The following is a 16,022-nucleotide window of genomic DNA, read 5'->3' as shown; positions in this document are numbered from 1 at the left end:
TACTATTACTATAAACTATTGTTGGTTGCATATTTAACTGTAATGCAGTTTTTGAAATTCAATCATCAAAAAATTTGTGTTCGGGGAATCTACACATTTTGGAAAACTTAAAAAGCTATCGAATTTGGATTTTCCGTGTCCATCATACATATACTGAAAGTAGACATCTTTATATTGTTCATATCCGTCAAATTGAGGCAACTAGTCAAAATGACACTGAAGAGTTTTGGCTGTGTGGTCATGAATATTAAATAACTTTTACCGAAATCGAAAATCGACGAGTTTCCGGGTATTTTTCAGTTTGTAAACAACTCAGAAAAGAAAAAATCTAGGATACCTCTTGTTAACAAGCTGCAAGGTCTAATGCCCAGATCGAGCTAAATTTCCGAGCTAGGATGTTTTGGACAGAATTTCGCATGCACGGAGAAAAAAGATAAGCTAAAACCAAATGGTTTTTTTTTGCCAAGAAGACTGCCGGCCGTCTCAAAATATGTGGAATAATCTTTTTAATTCCTTGCACATTAATAAAGCATCGACGGTGCAAAATGTATGCACAAAGCACAAAAATATAAAAAAAAGAATCCTTTTAAACTAAAGTGATCATCCTTTCATTTTTGTTTAATCTTTTAATTTCAATAAGCACGCAATGAGAAATGAGAAATCAATTCATTCTTAGCCGATACACGAATTTTTTAAAGAATAAAATCTTATTGAGATGAAATGAAAGAGTTTAAACAGATTCCATTTATTTTATTATTATTTTAAGATGGGATTAAGAAAGAGCCGTATTCTTCTCCGTGTATTGAAGCTTCAAAGCCATTAGATTTCTTGTATTATTCTGCTTGCAGTTAGAACTAAAGAAGAAGAAGTTAGAACCAAAAATGTTGGCTTTTTAATATGTTTGCAATGGAAATATATTTTTGGAGGTTTTAACAATTATAAAAACCATTGTTTGGTTTCACCAATGTTTGTGTATGATTACCATGAAATTTTTCTTTATAAAAAAATATATTGGCAGGCCGTTAAATTGGAGTAAGAACTTGAACTACATTCAAAATAATCATTTAGTAAATTTGTTTAATTATTGCTATTATTACTGGTGCATAATTAAAATAAATTGAGTAAAATACATTATATGGCCAGATAGAATCTGTATTATTTTTTTCTATAAAATGTACAAAATTATATTAAATACAATAAAAAAGTGCTACTTAAATATTTAGAAAACCATTATTCCAACCGAAATCTCCAGGAATTGCATATTACATAAAATATTTTCATCCTGTTTCACTTTGGTTGGAAAGATCAGTATTTTTTGTTCAAGGTACTTTCGCTCAATTCGATTGATATAATTATATACAAATTTATACACAAATAAATTTTGTGTTTCTTCATCATTCGACTAGGATATAAAATTATTTAAAAAATACAATTAATCTTAAATAAAACAATTACCTACATATTAAAAAAAAAAATAAACTAAACTCAATCACAAAAACACTCTAATCATACAAATCAAGATCCTCACGAGGTCTATACCAATCCTCGGAAGCATGTTCATAAACTGCCTTTCTAACTTCAGCTTCAGCTATCTCAGCTGGATGTCGATTATCTGCTTCAGATCGGGGACTCCTCGATGTAGCTCGAAATTCCGATGGAATATCATAACATTTACAAATACAACACGATGGAAATCGAAACCAATCGGAAAATATTCCACGACATTCATTGTGTGGATCGTAGGCAAGTAGTCGATGAAGTCGATATTGTTGCTCACAGCGGCATCCATCGCGACAGTACATTTGTCGTAGTTCGTGGGTGCATTTCTCCCAATGAACATACTGTTCGAAAGGATACAGATTCAAAAGGGCTAAAACTTCTCCTCTAGTATTATTTGCCCAAAATGGTGCAACGACTTCCTCTTTTACAGGACATGCATTTCTGAAAATATGGAAGGAGAAAAAAAAAATAATGACTTGAAACTTTTGGTAATACAAGGAGGATACTCACATTCCTTTTAAATTACCAACTTGAACAGGTTCCTTTTGAAATGTGTCCTGAAATAGTTGACCATCTCGAAGGACTGGCTTTGATGCAACTGGTACTGCAATAGTTGGCTTCTTTGTTTCTGTGAGTTTTAAGTTGGTTGGTTCTGTTGGTGCATTGTTGTAGAGATTGTGTACACTGTTAATGGTGCTATTTGGACTACTGCTTACAGCAGTAGCTTTTAGCGGAGTTGTAGCTGCAAACCCATTAACTCTAAGCTTGGTTAAGTTTGCTATAAGGCTAATGGTTTCAGTCATACGCTCTGCTTCGGTTGAACGGTAGAGTGCTGTTGTTGGTGCAGTTGGTTCATTTTTAATAGTAACAGGAGCTACTTTTAGGGTTGTGGAAAGTGTTGCTGAAGCATTGCTTACAACCAGATTTGGAGAATCAACAATTTTTATGTTGTCCCCTACAGAAGCTGAACTTGGTGAAGTCGGTTCATAGACGCTATTTGATTCTAGACTTTCTTCATGATTGGTATCATCTTCATCACTTAGTTCTTCATCTGATTCATCGAATTCAACATCATCTAACTTGGATGTTGATCTTTTGGAGCCTTCAGTTGTTGAATTGCTCTTTAGAGTTGTTAGCTTTTGTGTGGTGGTTGTCAGATCCATATCATTGGGAGTTGTTCCTGGTTCTGTTGGTAAAGGAGTTGCTTCATCGGTTGTAATTGGAGTATCAGTGGTAGTTGTACTGCTACTACTACTACTAGTTGTACTACTTGGCTTTATTGTAGTCGATAAAACTGGCCTAAAATGTGGCTCTTTAACAACATCATTATTTCGATTACTTTCAAATTGATTGTGCATAACTTTTGTTTTTCGAAATCCATCTCTAGAATATCTTGCTGCTGTTTGTTCCAGATCTTCAACATCGATATCATTATTTTGTATTTCAGTTCTCAATATGGAAATGTGTTTTACATCCCCATACATTCTCTTCATTAAACCCTGATTCTCATGAACAAATCGCCTCACAGCATGCCATGGATATGCCGCTCCTGGTAAATGGCAGTAAGCTTGACGGGAAAGATCACATGGTATTGTAGCAACCAGTTGAGCTCTCCCACGTCGTGACATTTTATTTGGACTGCATGAATTTGCTGAATCGAAACCGAACGCAACAGATCGATGGACTGTAATTGCGAAAAGTAAAAGGAACAGGAAATGCCCCTGCAAAAAATAAGAAGAAGAAAGAAAAACAAGTTGTGAATTAAAGATTCAGTTACAAGACAGAATATCAGCAGCAGCAGTGAAGCAGCGCCTACAATTTAAATGAAAACGATCGCACAAGTGAACGTAGTATATAGGAGAAAGTTGCATCAACATCAACGTCATTTAATGCAAATAACAATTTAACGAGAAAGAATATTTTAATGTTTGTTTTTTTTTTTTTACTGGCTTACATTTTTTTATTTTGATCTTGCCATAATATGATTAAAACTTAAAATTCGTTACAGAATAAATGTACTTTTACTAAGTTAAGTGTGTCGATGAAGGTGGTATTACATTGCCATGTAGACATGGCAAACATTTCTTCCAATAATGAGGAATCAGATTATCAATTTTGGGGAGCAAATTTAATACTGCTTAAAAAAAAAAGGTTTTTATTCTCTATAATGCCCTATATAGTCACAGAGCTTTGCAGTATAAGTCTTTTTACCCAGTTTGTTATAATAAACACACAGAAAAAAAAACATTCCAACATCATGGCAACCCTAGGAAGTATTTTCGTTCGTGTCAATGTTCATGAAATAACACTGTGGTTACAATTTAAAATCAAACTTCACAAGATAAAAAACAACTTTATTTTTAACACATATGGCAACCCTGGTTTCTGTCGGGATATTGAGTGGCAACCCTAATATGTTTTGTTTAATTTGTCAATAATTGTAGATATATTTTAGCGTGGCACTTGATGAGGAACGGTTGCCGAATGGGGGAATTATTATACGATACACTCGGGCGTATACGTGATTTTTTATTAAAAAAATTCGATATAATTATCCATCCATTTTTGAATTGTTTTAGAATTTTGTGTTAATATGACTTACGTTCTCTTACTATATTTTGTACAGGTCAACACAAATTCAGGATACCTTAATTATTTTTAAACATTCAATGTATTCTAGGGAAGTCCAAAGCAATTGAAGCCAAATTATTTGCGACCAGACATAGCATAGGCTAAGTACAAAAATACTTCGAAGTCTTATGAAAATCGTATGTTGGGATCTGAAGAAATTCAGTTGTGAAGTTCATATTGCCGATTGATTTTATTTAACAAGTTAACAAGTTATGGTCATGCAAATGACCATAATTGTTGCGAAAAAGTCAATTAATTATATAAAATATTCTGTAACCAAATATTTTTTATTTATTTCATCAAGGGTTTTCGTTAAAAAAAAAAAACAGTTGCAATACATTTCTGGAAACAAATTTCATACATGAAAAATTTATATTAGAAAAAAAATTTCTCCAGTCCTACATTGTTAAGACAAGAACATAGACCAGAAAAATTTATTTGAAATTAAAAAAAAAATGAATGGAAATAAAAAAAATGTATTGCAAAAAAAACATATTTTGCTTTACAAGAAATGTTTTTTTTGACTTCTTCATATTTGACCAAAATTCAACTTCTTCGATATAGCGATTTTTGAATGAAAATTTTATAACAAAGACCTATGGCGCCTTTAATCTATTTTAAATTAAAAAAAAAATTATATAAAAAACACTCAGAAGAAATATAAATCGTTTCAAAATTGTAAATTCTGTTTTCTTATTTAGGGCCAATTTTTCAATAGTCAGTTAAACAGTCTGTTAGTACTTATTCCCCAGATAAAGAGAAAATCAATTTTTCAACAGTTAGATATATGTAGCTTACTCCTAGAATTAAACATTTGATAGAGGAATAAAACTACATACATTTCTGCTTCTTTCACAGACGAATAAACACAAGAAAACAAAATCAATTATGAATAAAAATGACGTTTAATTTTGAATTTGTTATTACTTGCGATATAGGTACTATAGGGCAAGTTTAGGATTCGTAAAAAAAATCGAACTCGAGATAACAATTTTACATGACATTACGATGATGGAGAATGCCAAAAAAGTGGGTCCGGCAATTCTGTCTGTGTGTCTGTCTCTATCTGGAGCTGCAGCCTAAACGAGTGAAGTGATTTTCTTCAAACTTGGTAGTTAGCAGTTTTTGGTTTTTGGGAAATTGAATTTTTTTTTTTATGACCAAAACTAACGGTACCTGCCATATAACGAAAATAGAAAAGTTAATTTTTTTCAAAAACGGCTCTAACGATTTTGATTAAAATTTGTGTGTGTACTATTACCCACAAGAGCCAACTTTTTAAATAAAAAAAATATTTTTTGTACAGTTATTAACGGTACCTGTCATAAAACGGTATTTTTCGTTTCTGAATATCTCGTACAACATTAACCCGATTTAAATGAAAATTTTTATACAAAAGTGTGTAAGTAAAGATAATATTAAAATTTTAGAAAATTTTCAAAAAACGCATTTTTGGTTTTTTAAAAAATATTTCAAAATTTTTTTTTGAAAAATCAATTTTTTGAAAACGGATCAATGAAAAATTTTGAAATTTAGTTTTAATGTGTAAATTAATTATTTCTTCAAAATGGCATCCCAACTTTTTTTTTGAAAAATGTAAAAAAATTTTTATATATAAAAAACTATTTTTTTAAAAAACGGCTCCTACAATTTTCGAAAAATTTTTTCTAAAAATACCTTTTTATACAAGAAATAAAATGGCATATTTGTTTTTTTTTTAAGATAATTTAAAACGGAGTTGAATTAATTATAAAAACAGATTTAATTTTTTTATACTACTTATGAAATTTCTTCAAAATATCAAATTTTTAATTTCTTGAATAAAAAGCTTTAACATTATAGTTACTTTAAACATAAGAGCAAGTACGTGCGACCCCAGTCGTGCAATTTATTTTTTGTTATTGTGTAGAATAATTTTTTTTGGGAAACCGACGAAGTTACGAATACCAGAGTTACGCGCGACAGAGTTACGACCGTCAAAGTTACGCGAAACCGAAGTTACGAAAAACTAGAGTTACGAATTCTAAAGTAATGTTAAGCTATGACATGTGATTTTTGGGTTGGCAACAATTGCGAGCAACGATATGGAATTATGGAAATACAAACATGAGATTAACATTTTTCTCATTGGTCAGAACTAAATAAGTAAAGCGAAAATGGGTGTTATTTAATCTTGTAAAATTTTGATTGGATAGGTATAGATATACATATATGGTTTTGTTTTTGTGAGAAGATCGCAAAAACATTGAAATAGAAAAAAAAACATAAGTATACTTATGTAAGTTTGGGGGACATAATTGAAATTAACTTCTTATTTGTCCAACTAATGTTGCACCTGCGTATCGATATTCTCTTATTTATGTTTCATAATTCCATATCGTTCCTCGCAATTGTTGCCAACCCAAAAATCATATGTCATAGCTAACTAACATAACTTTAGAATTCGTACCTATAGTTTTTCGTAACTTCGGTTTCGCGTAACTTTGACGGCCGTAACTCTGTCGCGCGTAACTCTGTTATTAGTAACTCCGTTACCATTTCATTTTTTTTGATTGAAAAATTCAATGTTGTTATCTGATTGTTTATGAGCCGAAAAATTTTCAAGTTTTCAATGCTAACGAAAAAATATCATCAGAGGACAGTAAAAAGTAAGTGACAAATGAGTGAAAACTCTCCAATTTTTCGCTAGAGAAAAGAAAAGCAAAACGAAATTTTGTATGGAACATTTCTTTTGGCTTCAGCAGCGGATTAGGATTTAATGAAAAAAAAAAAAATAGTGTTCAGACAAATTTGTTTACAACGCTACAAAGTTTCTTAGCCATATATTGATATGGAATAATAAATTCATGAATATCAGACACAACTTTACTTTCAATGACTTTCATTTTTACCAATTCAACTTCTGAATCTGAAGAAGTTCAAAAGTAAAAAAAAAAAACAATAAACGTGTTCCAATTTTCTTATTAACCGAAATAATTTCTCTTTCAATCGTTATCGAAAAAAACCCATCATCATCACCTGCATTTACCTTCACTATAATGCAGCATCTTAACTGGATTCGTGTGTTTTAAATTTTAAATATGAATAAACCAATAAAATAAATCTCGTAAACTTCTTACATAATATTGATTAGCACAAATTTTACATATTTTTTTTTCTCAATCTTTCTCAGAATTGTTATCTAACAGAAATTTGTTTATAATTCTTGTTTGTCACATAGACGCAGAGATTGTTCATCTTATACAAGAGTATATTTTTTTTTATTGACCAAGGAGTCAGCAGCATCAAAATACTATAAAAAAAAAACTTGCAATAACATTCGTTAGTTGTAACTTGCTACCGGCAAATAGACGCCTCTATTCTTTCTTTAGCTGTTTTACCCCTGATGGCAATACGATGCCCTCGCAACTGGTTTATACTTCGAAGAGATACAAAATAACAAACCATCACTTGAAATGGAAAGTTTCCCGAATCTTTTTTTTTTAGTAAATTTTGTCGATTTTATTGACCACTAACCGGACCGTTATGCCGGTCGCACACATGCGCGCACCACATTATAATGTCTTGTCTTGAATTTTTTTAGTCTTGGTTTGAGTGAAAGCCGGAAAGCATTTCGTTGTTTTATAATTCTTATAAACTTGTGAGACAGCTACTAACAGATCTACAGACAGCTACAACAGCACATTTTTTCTTTGAATGGAGAATGATCATTTAGCGCACTTAAATAAAATAAAATGACCAACTGACAATGATGGATGTTATTTGGCTTTCCGACTGTACTCAGGAAACCATTAATGGCGATAAAATTGAGCAAAGTGCAGCAGAGAATTTTAATAATGTGGGAAATCGGAAAATTGTTTTTCTTTTTCTTGGTGGGTGGTATTTTAGTGTGAACTCAATTTTATTTCTTTTGTTTTTAAATTGTTTATGTTATTTGTTTTTTGTTTTTAAATAGGGCTTAAGTTTTATTTTTTATTTATATTTGCAGCTAAACTCTTGGTTTTGTTCAATTTGACGTCCTTAAAGCTGATCAGTTTTTTCCTAAACTTGTTTTGTTTTTTTTTTGTTTATTAAAATCGGAAACCTTTTATATTAGCGAGATAATTATATTATTCAAGTAAAAATAAGGTTTCTTGATGAAGATATTAATACATATTGCAAGAATCAACAACCTTCTTATTTTCAGCTCAGGATTTTACATGGTTATCGAATTAAAAATAATCTCATATTGTAGATCGAGCGTTCAATTTTATATAAGAAAATGATTTAATCTAGCCTTTTTTATGAACCATTAAAAAGTTATAAAATTCCAAACTCAAAAACACAATCTTTCCCATGTAAATCATATGGGAAATAGAAATTTGCGATGCGGTGGTACTTAATGTTAATATTAAGGGCTGAAACTTTTACAGTATTTTTTTTCGTCATTTTCAACAATATTACTTTGAACAAAAAAAAAAATTTGTTTTTGAATCAGTCTAGTATGTTTATTCAAAGTTGCTTCTCGATCTTTAAGAAATGAAATAACACCGACTCGGCTATATTTGGGAAAATTAAATGACGTTAGAATCTGTTACAAAGGTTTCATGTCGTGTGATTGTGATTCAATAAAACTGAAGTTGAACGTTTAATTGTAGACGTGTTACTCTTTAAAGCATTTTCTTATTATTAGTAAACTCATATTTTTATTGATTGATATAATGATGTTTTCAACGAATTTTCATTATCATATCTCATTTGTTCATTTTATTTGATATGTTCATATTGTGTTATGAGTATATGTTATCCCAATCTAATAACAAATGCTGCAAATGCAACCATAATTCTATTAGGTAAGTACACATTATGATCATTTAATTTTAAATAGTCATCCATTTAAACAAAAATAATTTTTAATTCCATCGACTGACCTCTTTTTTTACATTTAAGTTCAACAAATCTTTTTAATTCGGAAAACTTTCTAACTTCAACTATACGAACGTAAATCAAAAATCATTTAAAAACTATATTATGGTCTGTGTATCAATTAAGGTAACAATTAGTGCAAGGAAAAGGAAAAGTTAAAATTTCACTTTTTGTCGGTACCTTCAACAACAAAACTAAAAGAGCCCAAGAGACCACAAACAAAATAAAAAAAGAAAAAACAAAAAAACAAAATAAATAATAATATCACGCTGGCATATTCACAAAACACACACTATCACATGTTGTTATGCCAATTTTATTTAAATTTTTGTCGTCAAATAAACTGTTTTGTACTGTAATGTAATTAGCAAAACAATTTTTTTGAATGCTATAACGGAAAGGTGTAAATTTCATTCAATTTAATGGTCTATAATTCCAAAACAAAAGAGTTGAGAAGCAAACCTTATTTTTTTTTGTTCTTGTTATTAACGATTTAGGGAGTTTAATCTGTCTAAAAAAAGAGAAAGTACCAACTAAGATAAAATGAAAAATATTATCAAGTTTTTTTTTCACTCCCAAAACTATTAAAACAGTTTTTTTTTTCACACCCATTTTTCGTAATGGTTATGGAGAACCATAAATCATACCGTCTTCAACTATATTAAGGCAATAAAGCCTTTTCTAAACTACATAAACAACCAATGTAAACTTTTCTATTTAAAGCATTAATGTGAAAGAAGATTTAATAAAAAAAAAATTATTAAACAATGAAGTGAACGAATCTATTGGTTAAAATCAAGTCGAAGTATAAATAAAACTTCAAACTTGTTTAATTGTGTACTATTACAGAGTTGGGAGCAACAAGTGCAAACATTATGAAGGAAGAAAGTTGCTTTTAAAAAAAGTGCACTCAGTAATGATATTATGGTGTACCAATGACCAAAGAAGTAAATAACAGGAAAAAAAAAAACAGAGTAGGTAAACATCACTTGGATATATGACAAATGTGTTATTAGAGACAGATACAGGTATTCAGTGCATGAGGTTACTATAAATGCTGTAGTGATGATACGATTTGATTTTATGATGTCTACTTATGTCTAAAGTGTCATGAAGTGCTGACTGAATTACACACTGACATAATAATCTTGGAGATCGCACACACATGTTTTATTTTGTACTTATATGATTTTTATGAGTATCTCACTAGTAATCGAGGTTGGTTTGGATAATATTGTATGAATCAATAGTTCTCAGTTTTTATTATTTGTTATTATTGCAGTGTAATGGAGCTCAATTTTTAAAATTTTTGTTTCATTAATAAAGTCTTCATTTTGTTTAACTAGATTTAACTTTTCTAAATAAAATTAAATTTTACCTAACATCAATTTTTTTTTAAACCTCTAAGACTTGACATATAAGCAAGGTCGCATATTCAAAGAAACTCGAAAAATTAAAATGGCTAGACAACATATATTTTAGAAAAAATGTAACTCTCAACTCGTATAACGATGTGGGTAGGTCATCCTATGCACCATCTTAGACTTTAAGATAGACGTACGTAAATACAAATTTTTGAGAAAAACTTAGTATGCAATTCTATTGAAATAAACATCCACCCCAGTTTCATCGAAATTGTTAGCGATGTAATTTTTAATAGCTATTGTTAAAAATGAAACAAAATTTTAAATAAGTTGTGTAACTAGAAGTAATACAAAATTTTACAACATTCAACAATTAAATATTTAGTTTTTCGATTAACTAAACTATACTTTTGTGATTAATTTTGATATGCTAAATTCGAATCAAAAATGTATCAAATATCTTTGAAGTTTTTGAGAAATAATCATGAAACTGGAGCATAAGTGTAGATAGAGTTCAAAGTATTAACTTTATTTTGGCATGCATTTCGTTTGGGTAGAAAATGTTCAGAAAATTTCATGAATTCTCTAATAAAAGCATTAAACTTTTTGGTTATCCACTTGTTCTTATTAACAGCTGCAAGAAGAAAGCCCTAGTAATTATGTTAAAGCACTATGCACTAATTATATACAGGGTGTCCCAAAAGTAATGGATCAAACGAAATATGCTGATAGGCCAACTTTAGGGCTCTCAGAATTTGGTAACTTGTTCACCTCAAATCCTTACGGTTTTCGATTTAATGCAGTTTTTGTGAAATTTCGAAAAATCTCGAATTTGCAACAGTATTTTGCTTCCTCCGTTCATAATTGATTTTTGTTTTTTACAATTCTTTCACTAAAACATTGCCTAATAATAAAAAATAATTAATTAATCAAAATATTTTTTATTTCATTCGCCATTTTGCTGCAAATTAATTAACAGTTCCATGTTTTATAAAAACTCAATTTCTTACTTTTATTTCAGAGCAACACCCTGAAAAAAATTTGTATGGTGTGGCACTGGTTTATTATTTTGAAAACTTGCCATGTTATTGCAGTTTTCAAAAATGTATAAAAATTTCCAAAGTTGAAGTTAGAACTGAAGATATTACAATTTAAAAGCAACAAAACAGGGCTTTTCCGAGAAAAATAACAAAGAAAAATAAACACATTTTCTCGACTGTTGTTTGTTTATTTCTTTTTGAACAAAAGCCTCGATTTTTGTTTGTTATTTTGCTCTAAAAACGTCTGTTTTTTTGCATTCAAATTGTAATATCTTTCGTTCTAATTTCAACTTTGGAAATTTTTATACATTTTTGAAAACTGCAATAACATGGAAAGTTTTCAAAATAATAAACCAGTGCCACACCATACAAATTTTTTTCAGGGTGTTGCTCTGAAATAAAAGTAAGAAATTGAGTTTTTATAAAACATGGAACTGTTAATTAATTTGCAGCAAAATGACGAATGAAATAAAAAATATTTTGATTAATTAATTATTTCTTATTATTAGGCAATGTTTTAGTGAAAGAATTGTAAAAAACAAAAATCAATTATGAACGGAGGAAGCAAAATACTGTTGCAAATTCGAAATTTTTCGAAATTTCACAAAAACTGCATTAAATCGAAAACCGTAAGGATTTGAGGTGAACAAGTTACCAAATTCTGAGAGCCCTAAAGTTGGCCTATCAGCATATTTCGTTTGATCCATTACTTTTGGGACACCCTGTATATATACCTATGTATTTAAATAAATGGGTTGACTTGAACAAGTGGACGGTATATTGTTAAAATATATAAATTACATAAAGTATTACATTATGTATTCATATATGGAACTTTTAATACCTTATAAAATTGTAAAACGAAAATCAATTTTTTGAATATCCACACAATATCCAACAATCCATAATCCTAACAATAAAAATAAAATGCACGACTGGGGTCGCACGTTCTTGCTCTTATGGTAAAAGTAACTCTAATGTTAAAGCTTTTTACTGAATTATGGAAATTTCATAAGTAGTGTTAAAAAAAAATAAAATCTGTTTTTATAATTAATTAAATTTCGTTGTAAATACACAAAACCAAGTATGCCATTTGATTTCTTTCATAAAAAGGAATTTTTAGAAGAAAAATTTCGAAAATCGTTAGAGCCGTTTTAAAAAAAAAATTAATTTTTTATATATAAAAATTTTCTAACATTTTTCAAAAAAAAAAAAGTTGGTATGCCATTTTTAAGGAAATATTATTCAACACATAAAAACGAAATTTCGATAAAATTAATTAATTAACGTTTTTAAAAAATTGATTTTTCAAAAAAAAAAAAAAAAAAAAATTGAAATATTTTTTAAAAATCCAAAAATTTATTTTTGAAAAATTTTAATAATATTTATAATGATTGTTTTAACATTTATGTATACAAATTTTGGTCGAAATCTGCTATGTTGTTAACGAGAAATTCATAAATCAAAAAAACCGTTCTATGGCAGGTACCGTTAATAAACAGTACACAATTTTTTTTTTTATTTCCAAACGAAGCTTTTATGTGTTACGCTACACACACACATTTTAATCAAAATCGTAAGAGCGGTTTTTGAAAGAAATTAACTTTACTATTTCCGTTATATGACAGGTACCGTCAGTTTTGGTTCTTAAAAAAAAAATTCAATTTGTCCTCTAGGGTCTAGGGAATCAACAAGAACTGTTAACTACCAAGTTTGAAGAAAATCGCTCCTTAGTTAAGGCTGCAGCTCCAGGTTCTTACAGACGGACAGACCGACAGAATTGCCGGACCCACTTTTTTGGCATTCTCCATTATCGTAATGTCAAGTAAAATTATTATCTCGAGTGCGATTTTTTTTCCGAATTCTAAACTTGCCCTATAGTACCTATGTCGCAAGTAAAAATAGGCAAAGTAAAAATCTCGTATTGAAAGGTAACAGATTGACTAAATTTTTTAATCTTTATTTAATGAAAGTTACTTCTAGTAACATTTTTGTATGAGTTATTTCACTTAAATAAGCTCTGTTTTCCATTAAGATTTTCAATTTTGCAAGATCAACTATGAAAAAGTTCGTTATTTAAGAGACAAATATAAGCTTTTGAAAACAAAACAATTCTTTGAAATTGTAACTACAACAGCACATAGAACCTTTTTCAGCATAAGCAAAAATTTGTGTAGTATTAATGATACAAATTTTCATCAATTTTTTTCTTGACGTATAACAAGTGTCCTATTAGGCACACAATGAATTTAAGAGTTTCTACTACAGACTTTCCAGTTAATATCATTAATTTTCAAAAATTTCTAAATAAATTTGATCACTATATAAAGAAGAGTTATATATAATTACGTATAAAAGGGGTACGTGGAGTGCATACACAAGAATAAAATAAATTTTTCAAAATAAGACATTCATATTTAGTGAAATAATTTGAAATTTAAATCAAACGACCATTAAACGCGTTTGGTTATTTATTTTCTGTTTTTTTATCTTAAGTTTGTGATGCAAGGAACTCACTCCAAAGTTATTACACAAAACTTTTAAGGCAGTTTCTCTTTTAAACATAAACAATTTGAAAATCCAAAAACTAATGTTATTGTACTTTCGAAAAGTTCTTACATCAACTATTTTATATAACACCTATATTTTCTGTTTGTGCTTAAGTTTTTTTTTATTTTAAATAATATGTTAACTCAGAAAATAACATTTAGCATAACAATGCAACATAAATGGTCGCTTCTTAAAAAAAAAAGGTTTGCATGTCAGCTCTTTTGTTTTCCATTATAAGCAACTTTGTACTATTTTATACATTTTTCTTTATGAATGCAAATAAAAACAAATCTCAAAATTAACATACACAACTCTCATAAAACTCTACAACGCAGCAAATAGAAGTTGTCAATCATAAAATTTCTATTTAGCTACTAGAGAGAAGCTTACTAAAAACAAAAAAGAATCTCACATTGTTAACTTACCCTAAATTTATTTGCAAATTTAAATCCTCTGTCCATATTTACATGCCGCATTTGTATGTATTCCTTGTTTACTGATGTTAATATTTCTTTTTTTTTTTTCTAAACCATTCACTGATTCTGAATATTAACACTTTTCCCGTTTAACTTTTTTTTTTTTTGTTATTTCTCTTTTTGAAAATTTTAACAATTTTTCTCATGTACTAGTATACACTCTTTTTTTAACTTTCACACGTGAATTTCTTTAAGAAATGCACCGAAAACATCATCATGAACACATTTTACATTTTTTTGTGCGATTTTTACTTTCGAAATCAACTTTAACTTTTTTTGCACCAAAATTATAAAAAAAAGAAGAAAAAAAAAAGATTTAAATCAATCTAACTAATTCAACACTTCTCGATAGAGTTTAAATCAACGCAAAGAAGTAGTTGACTGATGCGATCTTCAAATATAAAAATAATAAAAAAAAGTGTAAGAAAAACTTTTTCTTATTATTATTCGTCCCGTCATCACCAACGAACGTCGCACATTTGACTGTGACAAACAAGAAAAAGTGAGCCCCGGAATAGTAGTAGTTGTGTGCGGTTGAGACAAATCTTAGTAGGTCAGTAGTGGCCTTCTCCTCGATCACCAGCTGTTTCTTGCTGCTGCTGCTACTCTGTTTTGCTTTGCTTTTGTGTATTGCTGCAGATTTTACTGCTGCTGCTGCTATTACTTTAGTGGCGGCGTGACGACGCACGACAGACGTGAACGCGAAGAGTGTTTGATATAACGACGACGGTAAGGCGCGCTGCCATCTCGCAACTGAAAACTTGAAATTCGAATTTGTTGAGACAGCGCGCACAGCGGTAATGCAACCACACTGCCACTATTTGCTATTGGTATATGGGTATATGGAAAGAGTGGTAATATGGTGGTGGTCTTCGCTGAACCATGAGAAATGAGAGAGAGACTGATTGTCACTGTCTGCCGGTCTAACTTAGTGTCAGTATCAGTACTTGGGTAATAACTCTGCTCGCTTATGGAACATCGAGCGAACTGGTCGAGAGGGAAAAAAGGGGCTCCTTTGTGCGCCCATCAGCCAGAGAGTCATGGTGTTGAAGAAAGCACCAGAGTCTTAAAGAAGAAAGCAAGATTTAATTTTCTTTCTTCTCTCATGGACACACTACCACCGCGTACCTTCTTCGTCTTTCTTTACCATCATCATCGTCACCATCACCGTCTTGGTCGTTGTAAAGTCTTTGGTCGGTGTAGATTCGTCTTTCAAAGAAAGGTGCGCACGATGGTAAGATATGGTATCCCATCCGTATATACAAATGAAATCACGAATAATTGCCTTTTAAGCCTTTCTTGGCAATATGGGAACCAAGTTGGTGGAGAACGAACATATGATATTCCGGCATGGCGAAGCCGACCACATGTGGCGTATGTCACGATGGTAGATGGATGGTTGGATGGATGGAACAAATGCGGATGGTATATAATTTGATTTTCAGGCAGCTCAGCGTAGTGTTGCGAAATCACACACAAAGCAAATAAAATGGAAGAACAAATAGCAACAACAATATCCAACCATTTACCATCACTAAAGACAAATATTAATTTTT

At 30.1% G+C, this 16,022-nt stretch overlaps 1 protein-coding gene across 1 annotated transcript; it reads right to left on the bottom strand.

The window, feature by feature from the left end:
- Positions 1-1,143: 1,143 nt before the first annotated feature.
- Positions 1,144-14,527, bottom strand: LOC129905591 (protein spaetzle 4). The gene is made up of 3 exons (XM_055981105.1): positions 14,416-14,527; positions 2,011-3,221; positions 1,144-1,941 (listed from the first exon to the last, which is right to left on the bottom strand). Exons 1-3 carry the CDS (start codon positions 14,464-14,466, stop codon positions 1,503-1,505), a joined length of 1,701 nt encoding a protein of 566 aa, XP_055837080.1. The 5' UTR covers positions 14,467-14,527; the 3' UTR covers positions 1,144-1,502.
- Between the last annotated feature and the right edge of the window lie 1,495 nt (positions 14,528-16,022).

Source organism: Episyrphus balteatus, chromosome 1 (assembly GCF_945859705.1).
Source record: "Episyrphus balteatus chromosome 1, idEpiBalt1.1, whole genome shotgun sequence".
Taxonomy (NCBI): domain Eukaryota; kingdom Metazoa; phylum Arthropoda; class Insecta; order Diptera; family Syrphidae; genus Episyrphus; species Episyrphus balteatus.
Note: the sequence above shows the minus strand (reverse complement) of the source record. Positions and strands in the feature narration are given on the sequence as shown.

Excerpts from the sequence above, each read along its gene's own strand:
- LOC129905591 (XM_055981105.1), bottom strand. The coding sequence starts at position 14,466 with ATGCGGCATGTAAATATGGACAGAGGATTTAAATTTGCAAATAAATTT. Across the intron at positions 3,222-14,415 it reads AATTTGCAAATAAATTTAGG|GGGCATTTCCTGTTCCTTTT; the intron begins GTAAGTTAACAA and ends TATTTTTTGCAG. Across the intron at positions 1,942-2,010 it reads GTTGGTAATTTAAAAGGAAT|AAATGCATGTCCTGTAAAAG; the intron begins GTGAGTATCCTC and ends CCATATTTTCAG.